At 39.2% G+C, this 22,007-nt stretch overlaps 1 protein-coding gene across 11 annotated transcripts in view; it reads left to right on the top strand.

Moving 5' to 3' along the window:
* The window catches only part of PPP1R9A (protein phosphatase 1 regulatory subunit 9A), a 299,308-nt gene that overhangs the window by 269,480 nt on the left and 7,821 nt on the right, over window positions 1–22,007 (top strand). For 8 of the 11 annotated variants that reach the window (XM_059396822.1, XM_059396823.1, XM_059396824.1 and 5 more), the window contains 2 exons: window positions 11,753–11,840; window positions 11,934–12,017. The exons of the other annotated variants lie outside the window; for them this stretch is intronic. In XM_059396822.1, coding sequence (XP_059252805.1) covers window positions 11,753–11,840; window positions 11,934–12,017 — 172 coding nt within the window. The remainder of the gene's footprint in view (window positions 1–11,752; window positions 11,841–11,933; window positions 12,018–22,007) is intronic. 11 annotated transcript variants of the gene reach the window in all.

Below are 22,007 nucleotides of genomic sequence, written 5' to 3'. Positions count from 1 at the left end.
ATAATATATATGTAAAAATATGTATGTATATAGTATCTATAAAAATACATTACATATACACATATACATATTTATACACATATGTGGTGTGTGTGTGTGTGTGTGTGTGTGTATGTGAAGATGAAGCAGTATAAGTTTTAAACCATTAATTGGTTTTTATTTAGAAGAAATTTTCACAGTAATGATGTATTACACAAATTGTGACAGGAAAGCTATGATAAAGATAATACAGAGAGATTAATCAATTAAATTTTAAAATAAGCTCCTAGAATTAATACCAGAATTTCATAGTCATATCAATAGACTATCATCATTTTAATTTACAGAAGAAATAAATTCTCATTCAATAAGTTAAATGATACAGAGATGTGTAAAGATTAGGTTCATTCTTTTCCTACTATGTCTGATGTGTCTCCTTATAGTAACCAAGTAAAGTTGGTTATATTATCGGTCACATCTGAAATACAAGTAAGTATATATTACGTGTATTTGCATGAGAGCGCACGTGTGTGCGTGTGTGTGTGTGTTTGTGTGTGTAGATGTAAAAATGAAAGTACTTTTTAATATGCTTGCGCTTTATTTTGTGTCTTTTTTTTTTTTTACAAAAATGAATCATACAAGTCACATGACTCTGCAGTTTTGTTTTATACATAATAATATTTTATGGACATCCCTCTAAGGCAATATACCCAAGTTAAATGATATGAGACTCTTATATAGAGAGCTTATAATATAACTGAGACAACTCTTCTGATATTGGTGGACATTTAGGCTATATTCTAGATTTCTTTTTGTATATTGCTTGTTTGCTTACCACTTTGAAAGAAGCATTTGTATATTTTTTAAATTTTTATTTATTTGATAGAGAGAGAGAGAGACAGTGACAGAGGGAACACAAGCAGGGGGAGTGGGAGAATGAGAAGCAGGCTTTCTGCCAAGCAGGGAGCCCAAGGGCTGGATCCCAGGGCTCTGGGATCATGACCTGAGCCAAAGGCAGACACTTTAAGGACTAAGCCACCCAGGTGCCTCAGCATTTGTATATTCTCATATACTGGACACTTTTACTTCTTTAGAATACATTTTCAAAAGTCGAATTGGTAGTCAGAGTATATTGTGCTCAAGAGAAAATGTATAGCTTTAAATTCCTTTATTATTAAAAATAAAGACTGAAAATAAATAAATATTCAAACTAATAGGAACAGAACAATTAAAAGGTAGGGGAAAACGTAGAAATAGGAGCAGGTAAGAGATATAAGCTGAATTTATTTTTTTTTAATTTTTTTTAATTTAATTTTTATTTTTTTATTAACATATAATGTATTATTAGTCCCAGGGATACAAGTCTGTGAATCGTCAGGTTTACACACTTCATAGCACTCACCATAGCACATACCCTCCTCAATGTCATAACCCCACCACCCTCTCCTCAACCCCCTTATCCCGGCAATCCCCAGTTTGTTTTGTGAAGATTAAGAGTCTCTTATGGTTTGTCTCTCTCCCAATCCCATCTTGAAAAACCCATTCTCAATTTCCGTCTCCCCCCAAAATATTGTAACAGTGTGCAAATTATTCTAGCTAAAAGTGAAGAGCCGCTTGGAAGGACACAGTAAGAAGAAAATAGAGAAACAAACACACAAAAAAATGTGGCATTGGAAATAAAGGAGATACGGAGATTAAAAGAATTTTTTTTTTTTACAAATAGTATGTGAACTCAGTAGATTTAAAAACCTAAAGGAAATGGAGTTCTCTACAAAATTAGTCTATTCAAATTGTCTAAGAGGAAAACTTGGATAAATCAATAATCACAGAACCACGAAATAGGTTTTTATAAGCACTTCCATTTAGAAAGTTACTAGAGCCAGGTGGTTTTATAACTGAATTCTGCCTAACCTATTAAAACAGAAACAAAAACAAAAACAGATAGGCTCTATTTTATGCTCGTTATCCCAGGTAGGGTGTTTATCATTTATTCAAGTAGCTGGTATCCTAAAAACTAGTAAAGCCAGTGTGGAAAAAGGAAATCTTACGCATGTAGCTTCATTTCAACTATGATGCTAATCAGTTGAATCCAGGAGTGCAAGTTAATTATATTCCATAATCAGGTAGTAGTATTGATTCTGAAAATGTAAGAATAGTTTGACATTAGAAAATCTAACAATATAGATCATCATATCAACAAAGGAAAGGTAAAGTGTTATAATATTAATGGAAGTCGAGAGGCATTTGGTATAATTCTTCAGACATTTTCAGTAAAAACTTGTTAAAGTAAAAGTGGAATTAGAAAAAATTTTCTGAATATGATTGGTTACTTACCAGCAATCAACTACTAAATAGTGAATCTTAAACCATTTGCATAAGAATTAGGAATAAGACATGAATGCCAACTACCACCACGATTTTCAAGTCTGTTTTTGAGACTTTTCTAATTGCAGGAAGATAAAAGAACATCAAATAATAAATATAAATTTGAAATATAAAGACAAAAGTATCTTTATTTAAGGATTATATGAATATTCATCTAGAAGATTAAGTGGCCAGATATAAAATAAATATATGAAATTAATATCTTCATGAGTGTAACGGTAAAGCGTCTACAACTTACTTTGAAAGGCATTTGAAAATTAATGGATTAATGGATGACTAGAGGGACGGCTATATGATAAAGCAAATTGTAGTAAAGTGGAAATTGTAGAATATAGGTAGTGGATATACATTTGTTCACTATAAATTTTTTTTATCTTTTAAAAAAAACTGAGTGGGGGGCGCCCGGGTGGCTCAGTGGGTTAAGCCGCTGCCTTCGGCTCGGGTCGTGATCTCAGGGTCCTGGGATCGAGCCCCACATCAGGCTCTCTGCTCAGCGGGGAGCCTGCTTCCTCCTCTCTCTCTCTTTGCCTGCCTCTCTGCCTACTTGTGATCTCTCTCTGTCAAGTAAATAAATAAAATCTTAAAAAAAAAAAAAAACTGAGTGGTAGAAAGGAATGTCATTTTTGTCTATACTGATCTAAAGATTTTCTACAACAGATATTTTTGTGGAACTTGATAAGCTGATCCTAAATTTATAAGAAAGGAAAAATGGCCAGGAATACCTGAGACTCGTGTGTGTGTGTGTGTGTACCTTATTTTATGACAGCTGATGGGTGGATCCGTGGAGAAAGAATGGAGGTTTTTTACAAATTGCTTTGGGACAGCTGGTTATCCGTATTTTTAAAAATTACGTTAGATACCCCCCATACATTGCAAAACAACCTATTCAAGTTGGATTTAAGACTTAACTGGAAAGTAACTGGAAAATACAAGCTATTTAACTTTTAAAAGACTGTATAGAATATTTTTGTGACTTTGGGTAGACAAGGATTTCTTAAACAAGACACAAAGGAAAAAAAAAGAAAAGATTAATAACATCAGATGATATTAAAATTAGGAACTTCGTTTCTCAAACACACAACAAAGAATCCCACGAAAGTGGAGAAGATATTACCTGTGTAACTAACATGAAGTTAGCGACTAGATTATGTAAATAACTTGTATAAATCACCTGGAAAAGACAAATGATACAGGAGATAATATATAATGTCTTGAACAGGCACTTCATAGAAAATGAAAACCAAAAGGCCAAAATATTTATGAAAGATGTTCAACTGCATTAGTAATCAGAAAAGTATGAGACAAACCAGATGAGATACCATTTTGTACCTACCACATTGCCATAAATATTACAGTCTGATGTTACCAAATGCTGGAAACTATGTGAAATAACCAAAGACGGAAGAGTTTTCATCTTGCAGGTGGAAGTGTGAATTGGGGCAAGCTCTTTGGAAACAATTTAGCATTGACCTAGTAAGGGCGAAAGTGTGCATGCCCTTGACCCAACAAGGTCCTATGCTTGTCTACTGAGATTCATGTACAGGAGTATTCATAGCAGCCCTACTGTGTGATCAAAAGCAACAACAAACAACTGGAAAAACCTAAAAGCTGATAACTCCTGGAATAATCACTAGTAAAATAGTTAAATGAATTGTAGTATATTCATAGGATGAATCTGTGCAGCAGGGAAAATGAATGAACCACACTGAAACATGACAACAGGCGTGAATCTCTGGAACGAGACATTGAGAGAATAAACCAAATGCAGAAGAATCACGGTGGTTCTATTTAGATAGTGTTAAAAAGTGAGTTACTTAGAGATACAGACAAAATGCTGAGGTTGTAAGTGGGAATGACAAAAGTCAGTTACTTGGTGGGGACTGTCCAGGAACTGGAATATGGAAGGACATACTAGGGACTTTGTAGGTAGAAACTGGTGAGGGTTGCGAGGAATAAATGAAATGGGTGTTGGCTTTATTGGTTTTTTTTCATTCTCTACAATTATCTAATAAATACTCTTGGTTACAGTAGTCAATAAGCATAATAAAGGACCCCATATAGAAATTAGAAAATAGAAATTAGAAAATAGAAAATTAATTGATGGACTTTAATATACAGGTAGCTTCAAGGAATTTTTAAAAAGTCAAAAATTGGCAAAAGAAATAAACTTGGTTCACTGAAGAGAAAATTTGTATTGCTTATAGGAAAAGATGATCAGGCTCACTAATGATCAGAGAAGTGATCACTTAAATTAGATACCACTGGATTGCCAAAGTTTTAAAGAATTCATGAGCTAGGGACGCCTGAGTGGCTCTGTTGGTGAGGCATCTGCCTTCAACTCAATTCATGATCTTGGGGTCCTGGGATCGAACCCTACATCAGGCTCCCTGCTTGAGGGGGAGCCTGCTTCTCCCTCTGCCTGCTGTTCCCCTTGTTTGTACTCTCTCTCTGTCAAATAAATAAATCTTAAAAAATAATAATAATAATTCTGACAACTAGTGCCAGCAGTGATGTGAGATACACTCATACCTTGCAGGTGTGACTGTACATGACTGTATTTTTGAAAAGCGCATACCCATCTGTCTCTACCCAATCAAAAATTATAATCTTTCTAAAAATACATCGTGAACATAGAAATACATTTGATTTGGGGGACTCAACCTCTTTTTAACTCTTGGGAAGCACCATAGCTTTATTCTTGATCTTTTCCCTTTAGTTTCATTCCCTAAGCCTATTCATTGCTGGAATTGCCTTCCACAGACTGGTCTTAAGCACAGCTCTTCTAGGAGTTTTGGGATAAAAATTATGTACTTAGAAACTAAAAAAAAAAAAAAAAAAAATGCTAGTAGAAGCAAAAGAAGATATGTCGAGCCTACTAATTCATCAAAGGTAGTTCTCAAGTTGATGGAGGACTTGCATGGTTGATATTAACCTACTTTCAAAAGAATTAAAGACTTCAAAAACTCTCATTTATTCACTCAAACTATGGATTCAAATAGCACTTTTTTATAGTGCTGTTTTGTGGTAAGCCCTCTATCATCTCTTTGGAAAACTACATATAGATCTTAATTGGTCCATAAGAAGACCAAACAACAGACACATGTATTTTGGAGATAGAGGTTAATACTCTGTGGTCTGCTGTTTGAGTTTATCAGGCATAACTAGCTATTTGAGAGAAGTTACATTATAGTCAAGGAGAGTGGATCACTCACACATGAGATATGGCCCCCCGATTTTTTTAAGTGGCAGAATATTATCTAGATTAGGTCTCTCTTTTACTTCTAATTTTTTTTTAATGCTTCTTTAAAGTCAGCAGATGTTTCCTCCCAGATGGGAGAAGTAGTACGTGGATTTGCATTGTGCTCCGCAGTCTACGAAAAGCAATGTAGGAGTCACATGTGAGAATTCCACCCTTTCCCCAATGCCTCCCTTATTTGCAACTCTTCCTTTTTTGGAATTAAGCTCTCAGTGGAAGTAAGCAGGAACCGAGATAGAAGATGGGTAGCTTCTTCTCCAGAAACTAAGTAACTTGGGCTTTAACCCTCTTCAGTCTTCCTGGGCTGATTGTCTTTCTGGGGAGCAGGGAAGAAGCAGTGCATTGAGCTTTGATAAAATATGAACTTTATCAATAGTCAGCTACTAATACAGTAGCCACTCAGATACAAGAGTGCCTCACATTCTTTTCTTTCCCAGTAAAAAGTTTCCAGCCTTGAAGAGCTTTCATTGCCTTCCCTCTTCATTGACATTAATCCATTCATTTAAGTATTTATTAAACAAATAGTTATTGAGCAGTTACTCTGAGTCAGGCGTTGTGCTAAGGGTTAAATGTATGAGAACTGACAAGATTCCATCTTTACCCTCAAGGAGTTTGCTGACTAGAGTCAGTCTGTCTGCCTCTTCTCTCTCTCCCTCCCTCCCTCTCTCTCTCTCTTTGTCATTGCCAGTTGGTTTTGTAACATCTTGTTTCTGATACCCCACCATCAGTGACTGGGAAGGCCCTATTCTCTCTTGCTTTCCGGTCTCAGGCTCTGTAACACCTGGAAAGACATCAAAGAGACCTTTAGTTAACTGACTGTCAGTCAGCAGCCCATTACCAATTGGTACATCAAAAGTCAAAGGTCTAGCCCTTCAGTTTTCTAAGTCCAGAAACTCAGTAATACAGTTCAGATTTAATCAAGTCCAAAGTGGCTGATTCTTGCTCTTCTAACTTAGAAAACACTGATTTCTAGGCCAAAATACTTATTTTTCTGATTTAGTTTGGGAGGTACACCTGACATAATACCCAGCATCCTTCATATGTTCTGTTCTCTCTCCCATGGGTTGGTGGGTTCATAAATCAGAAAGCTACTCAACCGGCATAAAACGGTAGTTAAATTACCTGGATGTGTGTATGGAATATGCTCGTTCAGCTGGACTGACAGATGAATGTCCGGTTGCATGGCAGCACCCCTGCTATTTGGGCACTTTTGTGTCCCTCCAGGACTCTCCCTCCCTACTTCCCAAGATGCAGACCCAAGTATTGCTAAAATGTTATGACATTGCAGGAGATGATACAGTATGGATTAACAGAGTCAGATCTACCTTCTCTGTCCTCCAAATCCAATTTGAGGAATAACATCCTATAAAATTCTTGAGTCCCTGGCGGTGTGAGATTAATCTATTCAGAGCTGGACTCAGCAGAGGTCAGGTATGGTTAACCTTTATTTCCCTCCATATGTTGGTGTGTTTATTCACATGTGAGGTTCTTAGGACTCATTGGCTCATCTTTAGAGGAGCTAGAGTGAACTAGGTCAGCAAGACTTCATGTTTACATTCTTGCCTAACACTTCACTCCACGGAAATTCTGTTCTTCTTCAAACCCAGGTTAAATCTCATCTCCTTTAGTGGACTGTCCGTACACTCTCCCCATTCCCAGGCAGAGTGAATTATTCTCTTCTCTCTGATCCCACAGAAATTTTCACACTGTTGCTTCTCGTTCATCTTTTCATCTTCATATTCTTGGTCCCCAGCAAAGAGTATGGCATGTAATTGGTGCTTCATAATTTTCTTTGGTAACCAATGCAGGAGGTCTCTCCAGATAGCCAATGAAGGTCATCAAACCAAATCTGGCTGCCATGTGTTATTATAAGTAAAGTCTTATTGGAACACAGCCACACTCATTTATCTATAACCTGTCTACACTCATGCCACAATAAGCAGAGCTGCGGAGATATGACCAACTGTATAGCCTCAAATCTCAAATATTTGTTATCTGGCTTTACAGAAAAACTTGCTGGCCCCTGGTCTAGGCATTCATTTCCTTCTACTCATCATTGCTGGGTAAACTCTGAACATGTCTTAGTCCCTGGTTGCCATTTATCTAGATTTTTAAAAAATAATATGCCATTATTTTTGGTTGTTTAAGTTACTACAAGGTAATAATTAATTTACGGCTGTACTTGCCTGCAGTTTCAAGGCTAACAATGTGCTGGTATTACTGAACAACTAATTGAAGTGGGCTGTTTTCAAAATTGTGTTGATACCACATTCACAAATCATCATTTTGTTGTCATATTTGAGGAACCTCAGTGGAAGTGGGATAGAAAGAGCCCCATGGTAGCTCGTAAATGATAAACATCTAACCCCATTTCAGTTAAAGCAAGAGGAAGTGTAAGATTATTTCCAGAGGTTTGTAAGACAAGTTAAGTGACCATAGAAAGCATGACAATATTTTTCTCATGCTTACTCTTTGAGTAACCTAATAATAATGTTTTGGTTTCTAGACTTCCATAGCAGTAGACCTTTGTCCAGACAAGGTTGAGAGGAGTAAATTAAGTACTATAAGCTTTCTACCTATGATTTCTAGAGATTCTAAGTTTATATGTGGCTATTAGCACACTGCCTGACACAAAACATGCCTTCAAAAGTATTCGCTGAATTAATGTCCTGGCAAATAGAACTGGCTTTGCAAAATCTTTACAGGATTTTTTTTTTGTTATTAACATATTGCATTAGGTCTTTATACATTCTAAATAGTAAATTTTTTCATACCTCCAGCTGTGATTGGTAAATTAAGACTTGACAATTCGAGGGACCATCGAAGGACTTGGGGGGAGAAGGATGGCTAAGGAAGCAGAGACAGGCATACATGAGATGGGTTGAAAGGAATAGGGCTGCCCAGCCTGCCTGAAGCGAAGCAGTTGTTTTATGCAGGTTAAATTGTTGCAATTAAAACTGAATAGGAAGGTGAAGTCATTAGCTCTAGAATTTAAGTGCCTTGAATACCTCACCAAATTACTAGGCAAACACAGATGTTTGAACGGAGGAATAAAAAGGGGGAAAAAAAAAGAAAGAAAGAAAACCCATGAGGTGTGGGGAAGGTGAATCAGGAGACACGGGGAGGGATGACCTGGAAGGAGGAGCAGTCGACATTGAGGGAGAGAGCGATGCAAGAGCCTGTGTAACGTAAGCTGCCTAGACGCAGGGGAAGGAGGTGAGGAACTCCGAACTTGACGGCAGGGCCTCTGACCTCAGGAAATGTGGCCCTGTCATTAGTAGACACTGGGAAGTCAGAGATAAAGGGCAAAAAACAAATTTTTTAAAGGGATTTTTTGCATTTTTTTAAAGAAAGATTTTATTTATTTATTTGATGGAGAGAGAGAGAGAGAGAGAGCACAAGCAGGAGGGGAAAGGGAGAAGCAGGCCCTGCACTGAGCAGAGCCCAACCGGGACCCTGGGATCGTGACCTGAGCCAAAGGCAGATGCTTAACCGACTGAGCCACCCAGGCGCCCCTTAACTCATGTTTTTAATGAAGAAGGTTGAGAGCTCAAGAGACAGGCTGGGCTAGGGGCAGATTTGGGAGTCCCTAGAGGAGAGGAAGAGGTCAAGAGTCTGGGGCCCAGGAGAGGAAGGATAGTTCAGTACAAGAAAAGGCCATCACACGTAGCCATAGGGAGACCGTTTACTGCTTTGAAACTGAAGGCCGGATCGCCAGAACCTGGAGCTGCAGCGCCCCAACTGGGGGTTCGGACTTCTGATTGCTCTTGAGGGTAGTGTTGGAGAGATTTCAGAAAGCCTAGTGGAAATTTTACATAAAGCTAAATAAATAAACAAAAACAAGTCACTCTTTTTTTTTTCTTTTCCTGAAATCATACCAATCCAGTGTCGGTTTTTGTGCAGACTGGACATTCTAATGTGCACTGTGGGTAGATTTGATTGATTTAAAATAGAGAAGTGCATTATTCCTTAATCTTGCCTCTTCAGCCTTTCGAAAGCATTCATTTAAGTGTTCCTTGGAACACACTTTGGCAAATGTGTGAGATAATGATGTGAGGTTGCCTAGCAGCAGGCTCTGTAATGGGCAGAATCAGGCTTTTAGTCCCAAGATGTCCAAATAATTGCAACACTAAGAGGTTACAGAGCATTTCCATGTCCATTGTCTCATCTGGTCCTCTCACCACTCGTTAAAACATCGCCCTGCTACCTCCACTTCAGAAAATAATTAGGCAGTCTTCTTTTAAACTTCGCACAGTCCTAGCCATTAGGAGTTGCTTTGGGATTGCTCTGGAGGAATCCAGCACTTTCTTTTCCCCTTCAGCTTCTATGAAGGAAATTGAAATCCTGCCTTTTTTTTTTTTTTTTTTTTTAAATGTCCATTAGCAAAATCAGCTCAGAAGGTGTTTGGGCCGTGTCTGTGGATTTTCTTTAAGTGTACGCTTCACATCTGTGGCCATTTAATTCAGACACCCAGCGTAATGATGCAAATATCCGTAATTAATATCTGAGGCTAGAAGTGGATTTTGACGTGGACATATTTCTGACGCTGGTGTTCCATTATGTACATTCCAAGGGATTGATTGTTGTAATCCAAGTATCGTTAACTGAAAGTATGAAGGGCTCATTGCTAAAATTCCTTAGTTTGTAAACCTCCCGTGCTGCTTCTTCAGAGCTTTGAACATAAACTGCTGAATAAGAACAGTGTGCATAATTCATGTAGTGTGTGTATTTAGAAATTTATCCTGAAATACAATTAGGAGCAAAATTAATTAGCAAGGTTAATTAAACACTTCTGTAGTAACACTGTTCTGTCTACATTCCATGCCAGAAAGTTGCTGGAATATTTTTATAATTTTACAAAGATAGAGACAGACACCAACAGACAGTTAGGAAGGAGTAGTTTCACACACAAATATGCACTAAATTTAACACATCCTTTGTTAATCATCTCAGATCACTGCATATGCTGAACAACATCCTTTGCTAAATAGTTCCCAGGTAGAGCTGTAGGAATTATCTCCTGTGTCCAAGGAGGAATAAGTGCCACCTGTGGAATCCAGCTCCTACATTTGACATTGAACTCCATTCTCAAAGCCTTTCCTCTGATTGCTTTTTTGGCGTCATGTGGAGTGTTCCCATCCCCCAGCAGCTGCTGCCCTTGAGAGCCAGCATAACTCAAAGAGGCAAAGATCATTCAGCTCCAAATACCGAGGAAATTTTGGCATCTTCCACATGACAGGAGGCCAGCCAAGTTGTAGTCCAACCCAACCTCTGAGAGAAGCCTTTCAAAGATATAAATGGTTTATAGCTGAGCCCCAGCTTAAGAAATCTCCCCATGCTCTACCTGTCCCAGGGCTGGCCACAGGCCATTAGCTAAGGGAGAGACCAGAAGAGAAAGCTTTGACTCTTGCTTCCTCCCCTAAATCTCCCAGACTCTGAGGGGTCTCTTTCTGTATTGGACTTGGGAGTTAAGTAAGAAGTGGGCTGGGTTTCTGTCAGAAGGCACCAAAACCCAAAGGCAGGACAGGTGTGGAGGACAGAGTCTGGTATTTGAAGCAAAGAGTTGGAGCCAGAGAAGGAACAAAAGGAAAGTCATGTCGGTCCCTGCCTTGAATGTAAAGAATTATTTGATTGTGTTCATTCTTGCTTATTTTGCTCATTCCAGTATATTTTAAGATAAAACTCCTTTTGATGAGTATTGGGCCTCTGTCCAGCAGGACCTTTCCTGGCTTAACTGAATGTTCCTCAGCATAGCTGTGTTTCCTGTAGCTTAAGAAAGGCATATATTGGGACGCCTGGGTAGCTCAGTGGGGTAAAGCCTCTGCCTTTGGCTCAGGTCCGACCTGATCAGCTCCCATGATCCCAGGGTCCTGGGATTGAGCCTGGCATCGGGCTCTCTGCTCAGCAGGGAGCCTGCCTCCTCCTCTCTCTCTGCCTGCCTCTCTGCCTGCTTGTGATCTTTGTCTGTCCAATAGATAAATAAAATCTTAAAAAAAAAAAAAGGCATATATTATTTTCTTTTACACTTTGGAATTGGGTCAAAGTCCTTAGATTCAGAAATGCACTGACTTTTGACTAATGGCCTCAGAAAGAATAATAAATTGGTCTTTTTCACCTGTGTGTACATCCTAGATGGTGCCAAAGGTCCCAAATCACTAAGGGCATCCAGTTCATTGGTGGTGCAAGGAGGAAAAATTAAGCGCAAGTTTGTGGATCTGGGGTAAGCATTTCGTGATGTAAAAATCAAGCAAACAAACAAAAAGCTAAAAGAGGAAATGTGTTTCTCCTTTCTGACTGTGTACTGTCCTTATAGGGCACCTTTGCGAAGGAGTTCCAACAAGGGAAAGAAATGGAAAGAGAAGGAGAAAGAAGCCACTAGGTTCTCTCCGGGTAGCAGGTACGGGTGGGTGATCTCAACTTTCTGGCCCCCTCCTCGGTTAACCAAAATCAGCAGTCTGTGTCTATGAGCTGAAGTGATGCTACCTAGAGGTGAGAGGAAAGAGAAATTGCACAGTCAATGTATATTAGTCCTACCCCAGTTGTAGTCTACACTGGCGTTGGGTATATCCATTGGCTTAATTGCAGAATTATGGTCACGTGAACGATTTCAAAAAATGTGTATCCAAATGCGGCATAAATAGATCTGTGTGATATGTCAGTTAGTCATATTTCAGGGTCTTTGCCTGGCTACCCACGATACTAATGTCCTCTGTTTTGTGAAGTCTGAAAGGGTAATTTTACATCAAAGGACCTTATTGGTTTTTAGGACTGTTCTGTCCACATGTAGAAAGGACCATCATCTCTTGCTGGACTCAGCTGTTGGATCGATTTTTTTCAGGCCCTACCAGCTATTCTCACTGTTCAAGAAAGACTTCCCTATAAAAAAAAAAGGAGCTTTGTACTGCCTGTTGTCAAGTCTTCCCAACTGTGTTCGGAGATTCCGTAATTTTAAGTTTAGATTTGTATCGTGAGGCAGTAAAGCACGGAGCTTGACGGCCTGGGTTTGGATCAGAGCTCTCCCAGTTATTACCTCTCCCATCTTGGTCAAGTTCTTTAACCGGTTTGCTGCCATTTCCTCGTGTGAGTTCAGGATAAGTAACAGGATCTCCCTAGTAACTTCAGAGTGAGGATTAAGTTCATTTTCCTGAAAATTCAGATGGCACCTAGTAGGTAGGAGGTATTTAAAAATAATAATGAAGATACGGTTTGCTGTCATTATTACTTGCAAGTTACAGAGCAGATTTATAGATCCCCCTTTAGTCCCAGCTTGTAGGAAGGTCAGGAGGGCCGAGAATAACACCGTACTTTATGAAGAACCTCACCTTCATAGAATGTAATTGATTTGCCCACGATTACGCTGCAGGTGGTTGACATGACGGGGCTTGTGCCTCCTGTCCGGACATCTTTCCGACACAACCCCTCCCCTCCACTTGTTTATGCCTCGAATGATGCAGAAATCTCTTTACGAAATTTGGGGATCATCTCAACAGCAGTAGACTAAGGAAGAAACAGAATGCTGACAACGAAAGATCGTCAGATCTGTTGGGAACCATGGATCCATTTTATAGGCTGTCCACTGCTGTTTCTTTTTCTCCTTTTTCTGTTATGGTGGTGGTTTAATCCTGTACGACAGAGAAAGGGTAAAAAGCTCTGTTTATATTGAGGGCACCAGTCTTGGGAGAAATAAGTCCATGATCCGACTCAAAAGCAATTTAACTTTGTGTGGTTTTGAAGTGAGAAATAGAAAACAGTCTGCTGTGTGCCTTAAAATTAAGAATAGGAAATGATCGAGGATACTCAGGATAAAATACAAGAAAAAAGTGGAACTGTGTCAGGGAGAGAGAGATGCCCAGATACACAACAGGAGAGGGGCTAGTTCTGTAGTAAACACCGCCTTTATTTCGGTCCCTGCACTTCTGAGGCAGTCACTTCCTCAATCCTTGAGGCTCCGTGGGGAAAGGGATGGGAGCGAAGCATCCAGCGCTGTGGAGAAGGCTTGACTGGATTTCATCATAGTGGCCAGAGGGTATCACCTCCCTCTACAAATTCCAGGTCAAAGGCAAGCAAATCTTGATTCCTTTGGTGAGTGCACACCTTACTCGAGGCCAGCCCCAGGGAGTCACTACCACGAATCCCAGCTTTGGAACCAGCAGCCAGACGGCTCCATATTTTAAAAATCCTAACCCTGGAGTCTTTCTGCTTCACTGGTCACAAGTATTTATACATGTACCAGTGCTACAAAATAGTTGTCAACTGGAATCATAATTTTATAATTGTCTGTAATTACAGTAGAATTTTGACAGGCCTGACAGGAATTCATGTAATTGAAATAATAGAAGAACAAGGGAAAAAGAGGGAGGACTTTTTCTGTTTCACAAAATGATTTTTTGAGCTATCACAGTAGTTGGTTAACACTAATTCAATCTAATGACAGTCTCTGTTCTTCTGTATAGATTGACAATGGACCCAAAACCTTTTAAAACAGAAGTCAGAAAACAGAGTTACTACCCAGTAGTGACACAGGGCCCCCAAAGGTGGGTGCGCGACAAGCACCATCCGTGTCAGGGTCCCGCTTGCAGTTGTGGAGGACTGGGTGTAAACTCCTCACCTCTGTGAGGCTTTCTCAGAGAAGAGAGGGAATGATTTCACGGATTGTGTTAGTAATCTTATCTCTTGGCTTTTCATTATTAGGCTGTAAAAATCAGATGGGGTCATTCAATCAGTTAGAGCCAGAGGCTGCGGGACTTGAGAGGCAAGCGGAGAGGTTTGCCAAATTCAGTCTTGGCTTTTAGTTTTTTCCTTCCTCAAGAGTTAAGAGTTTATTGTATTCCTTGTGGAGACCTAATGACTCAAATGCATGACATGAAACATGAAACAAATAGATGAGGTTCAATAATTACAATAATAAATAAAACCTACAAAAAATATGGCTCGGTTCTAGCCTTTTCAGATATGTGCTCAGTGAACGCTCTGATTTAAACAGGCAGGATAGCAGGTCACAAAAGCAGGAAAGAGTTAGTGAGTTAGTTGTCAGAGCTTGTTGACAACAAAGAGTAAAATAAAATATCCTCATTTTAGAGCAAGTTGCCTCCAATGCCAGTGGAGTACCTACTTTGGAGCTCTGCAGAAGAAGCTCCTGGTTGAGTGGCTGAATGGAAAAATGTGTAAACAGTTATGTGTGTCTCAGAACAAGGCTAGACGGTGGCGTGTGGGAAGAAGACAGGAAGGGAGATGGCACTCCTTTCTGGAGGTGAATATGCATTCCCCTTAAAAGTGTGAACTGTGGGGAAAAAAACACTGTGGGGAAAAAAACACTGCCAAAATCCAAGTATTCATCCTGACTTTGCCATAGGTAAGGCTCTGAATTTCTTGGACCTTGGTTTCCCACCAAAAAGTAATTAGATGGATTAACACTACCTGTTCTCTAACTCCCCATCTCTGTCTGTATTATCCAATATGGTAGCCATATGAGATGTAGCATTTCATTGAGCACTAGAAATGTGGCTAGTCTATATTGAGATGTGTTGTAGGAGAAAATGCATGCAGGATTTCAAAGACTGAGTATGGAAAAAAAGAATGTGAAATAGCTTATTAAAAATGTTATAATACTGATTACATGTTGAAATAATAATACCTTGAATATTTTGGGTTAAATAAAATACAAATTAATTTTACCTCTTTTTTTATGTGGTTACCAGAAAATTATAATTTACATATACAGTTAATAAGATTTTTATTTATTTGACAGACAGATTGTAAGTAGGCAGAGAGTCAGGCAGAGAGAGAGAGAGAGAGAGAGAAGCAGGCTCCCTGCTGAGCAGAGAACCCGATGTGGCGCTTGATCCCAGAACCCTGAGATCATGACCTGAGCCGAAGACAGAGGCTTAACCCACTGAGCCACCCGGGTGCCCTGATCCCTATGATTCTATGAAAAACATCCTTTTTTGAGTTCTAACTCATTCTGTTGATCTATAAATTGGTATTTTCATGTTTGTTCTTCTTTTTTTTTTACTTTTTTTATTGAAATATAATTAATACAGACTATTAGTTTCAGGTATACAACATAGTGAGTTAGTAATTTCTATGTGTTACTCAGTGCTCATCACGATACATGTACTCTTGTTTATCTATTCTTTTTTGAACATATCTACTCCTCTGTGTTCCCAATATAATCTATTTATACACAGAGATACAAGAGATATAACAATATAAATTACTGTAAAGGAAAATTGGGTAAGGCAAAAAAAGATAAAACAGAAAGTAACATTGGTACTTAAAATAGAACATCTTCAACAATACTGCCTGTGCGCCAGAAGAGAAAATCACCGCACCTCTGCCTAAACTTGACCCACAGAGGACCAAAGAGGAGCCAAATTTCTTTAAAAGCAAATGATTTTAAAAACAGGAAACAAAAAGCAGTTGTAAATGGCCAGAGGAGAATGGTGAAATGATTTCATCCCGGCAAGTTTCAAAGCGAGAGTTTAAGGCCTGAACCGTGACAGTGAAAACTCAGTGAAGCCCCTACATAGTGGTTAACTTTAACAATATCACTTCTGCAGGTTCGCCCCTCACTTGATGGTTTTTCATGCCCAAATATGGCTTTCCTTAAAAACAGGGTTATTTGGGTTGTAAATTTAAAGTAATTTATTAAAGCCTCCAGTTTTAAAACCTACCTTTTTTTTTGTTTGTTTTAGTTCATCTTACAGATCTTGTTGTTTCATTTTATACATCTAGTAAAATTGTATAAAAAGAAAAGCAGTCACTTTTATTAGGGACCCTTGAATAGTCTTAGCTTAGCCTCAGTAGAGCAGACCTGTTCCCCCTGTAGTTGTCGGTCCTGTTCTTAGAGAACTGCGCTTATAAAGTTAACCTACTCAGTTTTCTTTTTAAGTACGTCCAAGTGCTTGAAAGCTGACAAACTCTGACATTCCTAACAACATCAACACTCTTCCACTTGAAAAAAACTCTCGAAAATCTAGTAAATTAAAATGGTGACTATATAAACACCCAGAGCTCTTATCACTTTGGTTATTTTTCATCTTAACCAATTAAACATATTAAAATAGAATCGATAGACAAACTTCTCTCTCAGATTCCTAATAATACAGATTTTCTTAACTCCTAAGCAATATATTTATTATTCCTAAACCTAATGTTTTTGTTTTGAAATATCAAATTTTTATTTGATTTTATTTGAAATATCAAATATTTATTTTATAATCATCTTGCTGTTTCATTTTAAACCTTCCCAGGATGGGGAGGATTCATTAAGGGAAGAGTTTCTCCATCTCAGGGAGGGGGCAAAAAATACCTTTTTCCTTCTACCCTCTTGGGTTTTCCAGCTGGAGTCCTATAAATTAGATTGGCAGATGACAGATTAATAAGGGAAAAGCATACAAATTGATTTTTGATTTGACGTAAGTTTTGTGTGATGCAGGAGCCTTTATCAGGAAGTGAAGACCAAAGAAGTAGTTAAACCTGAGCACTTTAAAGCTAGGTTTGTTGAAGAGTGGAAAGTCTTGGAAAAAATGTTGAGAGGACAAAAGGGTATGAACAAAAGAGTAGTAAACAGTGGAAACTTAGCAAGGCCTGTTTGTTCCTAAAACCACTGTTCCTTCAGATTCCTCTTGTGTCCTTGCATCTACAGAGATAAGGATGTTCCTTTCCTCCAGGTGTAGGAAAGGCACCTCTCTCAGAAGATCTTATGATCTGCTTGGGGGTCAGTGGGGGAGGTCAAAGAACCCTTTGTATACTTGCCATTTCTCAAATTCCTTAAAATGTTTGCTTAAAATATGTGCTAGGCCAAGTTGCCTTATTCTGTGGTAGCATGTCCAGAACCCTGTCAGAAATTAAGGTTAGACACTACAGGGACCATCTCAGATGGGCTGTTGGTTATTAATGGGAGTTTTTAGACCATAACTGAAGGCAGAAGCAAAGTATGTCAGTGGTGGTTGGCCTGCACTGCAGATGGACACCTGCTTGTCCTAGCTGTGATCTGTCAGGGTCTCCAAGTGCCCTTAGAAGGGTCTGGCTTTACAACTACCGTCTCCTTAGTGGATGTGAGAACCTTACAGAATTACTTCATCTGAGGTGAATAAATGGAAGTCTGCAGCCCTCTGATTGCACCTAACTTCCCTTAATTAACCTCCTTAACTACCTGCTTAAATTCTATATTCTGCTTATACATTTTCTGTTCTGGCAGCTCCTGAACTCCTAATTATATCTTGATGACATTCAATTCTGTTCTGAATACCTCACACACCTTGTATTTGAAGTTAAGACAAATAAAAAAAAAAATTACTATGGAATGTTTACCTGAGCAACTTAATTTTGGGGTGCTGACCCCAGAACAAACTGGTGTCAGGATGTATGTAATTGGGTTAACCGCTCTGTAGAGTTGTTAATTATAAACCATTTGAATGCCAGGAAACAGTGATTATCTCCACCTCATCTCCCCCACCCCCCCCCAACAATTTAATATGACAGAGACTTTATTTGAAGCCATTCTTTTTCCCGGTTCCTAACAATAAAACAAACCAGGGTTACATCAGTGACTTGTAATTCCATTTTCACCAAAAACAATAGTGAGACATTAGTGTACAAGTTTAAAAAAAAAAAAAAAGATGAATTACAGAACACATACCTATTTTGATCCTCTAGAAATTTTCAGATCCATTTCTACCAATCTTGATTTTTAAGGGCATTATTAAAGATCTCTATGGAGATCTTTACCATAACCTGCTCTCAGAGTCAACAAGTGCAATAGAGAGAAGGAGGAAAGGAAGGGAAGGGAGGGAAGCAGTAAGGAGAGAGGGAAGAATTTTACTTTATTCTTTTTTTTTTTTAAGATTTTATTTATTTATTTGACAGACAGAGATCAGAAGTAGGCAGAGAGGCAGGCAGAGAGAGAGAGGAGGAACCAGGCTCCCTGCCGAGCGGAGAGCCTGATGCGGGGCTCAATCCCAGGACCCTGGGATCATGACCTGAGCCAAAGGCAGAGGCTTTAACCCAGTGAGCCACCCAGGCACCCCAAATTTTACATTATTCTTAACAGATTCTTCCATCAAATGGAAGAGACTACGAGTGATCAGTAATGGCATGATTGCTTCCAAGCTCTCTGTGCTCCTTTTGTAGGCCCAAGAGTTCAAGTTGTCCAAAAGGAAATTGGTATTTATTTTAGAAAGTGTGTCTGGTAAGCTGATGGATCTGTAATTATGAAGTAATGGAGAGTTTGCTTCTTTTAATGAATATACGCTAGGTCGAAGCAAATGGAAGCATCCTGACCAATTCAGGATAGTAGGAGACAGTTACTTCAGTTCATAGGGTTTTAGAGTCAAGGTTAAGATACCGCCTCAGCAGGGACACAGCCAGACCTCCTGGAGACCTGGAAAATTCTCTTCTAAGGATTTCAGGACCTAATGGTTTGCAGCTGTGAGGACACTGGTTATTTCCTTAGAAGTGGACTTTCTTTGCTTTCTATGTGATAATTCCTCCAGTCCTTCCATCATCTTGATAGAAAGCTGGAGAAGAAAGCCTCCGAATGTCCCCCAAAGCTGAGCCTCCATGATGTCACTCATCATACTCACACTGTGGCCTCTGGTCCTGTGTTCAGTGCTGGATGCACAAGTCCTCATGGAATTATTAGTCTTGAATATTCTCCTGGCAGGAGGCTCTTACAAAAGAGTTTAATTATATGTGGTCATGAGCTTCTGTTTGAGATGTTCCATGATCAGAATTTGAACCCAAAGTCCTTTTCAAGTTAGGCATAGGATGACAGTAGATGGGCAATAATATTCTTATTTCCCGTCTAATTAAAAAAAAGATAGGGATGGTGGTGATTGTCCCAAAAGTGTTTTACAAAGCTCACTTAGGAGCAGGACAAGAGAGTCATGCTGTCATTAATTATGGCCTGTTTACCAACTTTAAAACAATATCCATATATTTAAGCACTACTATACCTTTTTGAATCGTGGATGGAACTCTTAAAAAAAAAAACTCCCATGCTCCTTTGAGTAACTGATTCAGAAATGTATAACCAAAGGGGGAAATAATCCTAGGTCCATTTTATCTCAAACATGCCCAGTTAGAAGACTGTGGGACTGCAGAAAAAAAATTTTTATGGATCTGCACAGTTAGAGCTTTCTGAATATTTTTACTGGACTGGGGAACCTGAGCTTCTAAGTCAAGCCTTAGAAGCTAAAGTATGAATGGAAAGATAGCGAGAACTGCAGAGATTAACCTCCCATGAGGTGTGTGGTTTCATATTCAAGGAGTGGGCTGGGGCGAGGAGATGAGATCCAGCTTCATGGAGACATTCCCAGACTTGTTAGGCTGGAGACGCTCGTCTTATCTCCCCCTAAGACATGTGTTACTTTCTGAAGGGTAAGAACCGAAGATCCTTCCTTAGTTGAGTTTGTTTACATGAAGGAGATAAGATGTCTCTCCCTTTCCCAGAAGGGAGGTGGGGACAGCACTGCTGTCCCTGTCCTATCTTATCATCCAGATGGGTATTTTTTAAGATTTCCTCACCAACAGTGTAGACCAAGTAGAGGATGACAGCTGCCTTTCATTCTGTCACTCTGGAGAGAAGAAAGTAGGGCATGGGGACCCAGCACAATAATTTTCTGTAAATAGTCACCTCTTCTCCAGGAACCTCATATTTGCATTCAGGAAATTAGAAATAAGTGTAGATACTAAAAACTTCAAGAGTCAACTCAGACATTTGTTAACATACAGATTCCAGGCAAACTCCTCCCTTCCAAAGGTCTCCCAGAGTCTAATTCAGTAAGTCTAGGCGCCCAAGAATCTGTATTCGAGCAGCTGCCCCAGGTGATTCCTGTCAGGCTTGTTTGGGAAACACCACACTGGTCTACGACCCAGGAATAGAAACCGCTTCTTCCAGAAGACCAGTCTGTCTCTGCTGCCATGGTTTCTTAAGTTCGGTTATTGTACCCAAACCCTACCCCGTCTTTTAACAGCAAGTAAGTAGACTTCAGGATACAGAGTTTTTTTGGTTTTTAACTTTAGGATGAGACTGAAGGTTGACACATCTCTCATTGGGCTTTCTCCATTATCCTTACAGTCCCCTTTATTGTTTTGGTGTTTTTTTGTTTTTTTTTTTTTAAGGAATTCGCCATTATAACCATCAGATATTCTGGAATCTTTAAGTGAGCAATGATGATAGTCACCCAGCTTATGATCTCAGTGTTCTACCAAAACCTCATTGGCATCTTTGTTCTCTTTAGTCACTATTTTTATAATCTCTTTACCTTTGTAAATTAACAAGATGTTTTCACATTTACTGTTCCCTTTGAGTCTCACAATAACTTTGGAAAGAACAGGAACTATTGGGAGCTGCACTGTTTATGTAAATTTGAAATCTATTTTGAAATATTTGAAGTAAAAAGTATTTCAAAGTATTTGGAGTGAGATGTGAGAAGACCAAAGTCCTGTATGCGCATGGGTCATGTGCTGTCTAGCTGTGGTGTGGAGGCACTTTTCACTGAAAGGGAATCTCTGTTGTCGTGACATCAACACGCAACAAATAATAGGCACATGTCAAACTCATTTGGACAGATTGAGGGTTGACCTCTTCCCGGATGCACAGAAACTACCACCCATTCCTGCCTCGGCTCTTGATAATTCCTTTTCTCTAACCAGAAGAAAAATACAAACACACAAGTATACACACACATAAAAATATCTGTTTTCAAACTGTGTTTCTCAAATACCTTTGAATCCTTTAAATGTTAAACAATAACCTTTGGCCTTTATACTTTCACAGTTTCCCGGGTACTTTCACACGTATTACCTCATTTAATTCTTAACAACCACATAGGAGCTACATAAAATATCCACCTTTTACAGAGGAGAAATAGAGGCTGAGAGAAAGCCCAAGGCCCCATACTCAAGAGGTGACAGATCCTGGGCCTCCAAATAGAGTGTTAAGACTTGCGGTCTGGTTTCCTCCTAAGGGGTGTGAGGGCGATCGGCTGTGACATCTGTCATTCTATCGATGCCTGAGTCGATTCGGCTAATGTGGCTGGCTAGCACTCCAATTGTGATGAAAAACCAATAAGGCGTGTGTTCTGCTTAAACTTTCATAAGCCCTAAAATTTCCAAATTATTTAAATACATCTTCTAAAATCCTAGACTCTTGGAAGCATGAGTTCAGAGAAGGCAAGGAAAGAATGCTGGCCGAGAGCTAATGTCACTGGCGGTGAGGCACTGCTCGGTCACCCAAATAAGGGGAATGACGTGATGGTTAACCTAATAGCAGTTCCAGAAAGACGGTGCCCTGTGACTTCAGTTCAGCCACATCCACTTAATAGGAACAATAAGAATTCACTGTGGCAATAGCAATATGAAAATGTTGACCATTGTTCTA

Source organism: Mustela nigripes, chromosome 4, assembly GCF_022355385.1.
Source record: "Mustela nigripes isolate SB6536 chromosome 4, MUSNIG.SB6536, whole genome shotgun sequence".
Taxonomy (NCBI): Eukaryota; Metazoa; Chordata; class Mammalia; order Carnivora; family Mustelidae; genus Mustela; species Mustela nigripes.
This window is presented reverse-complemented; position numbering and strand designations above follow the sequence as displayed.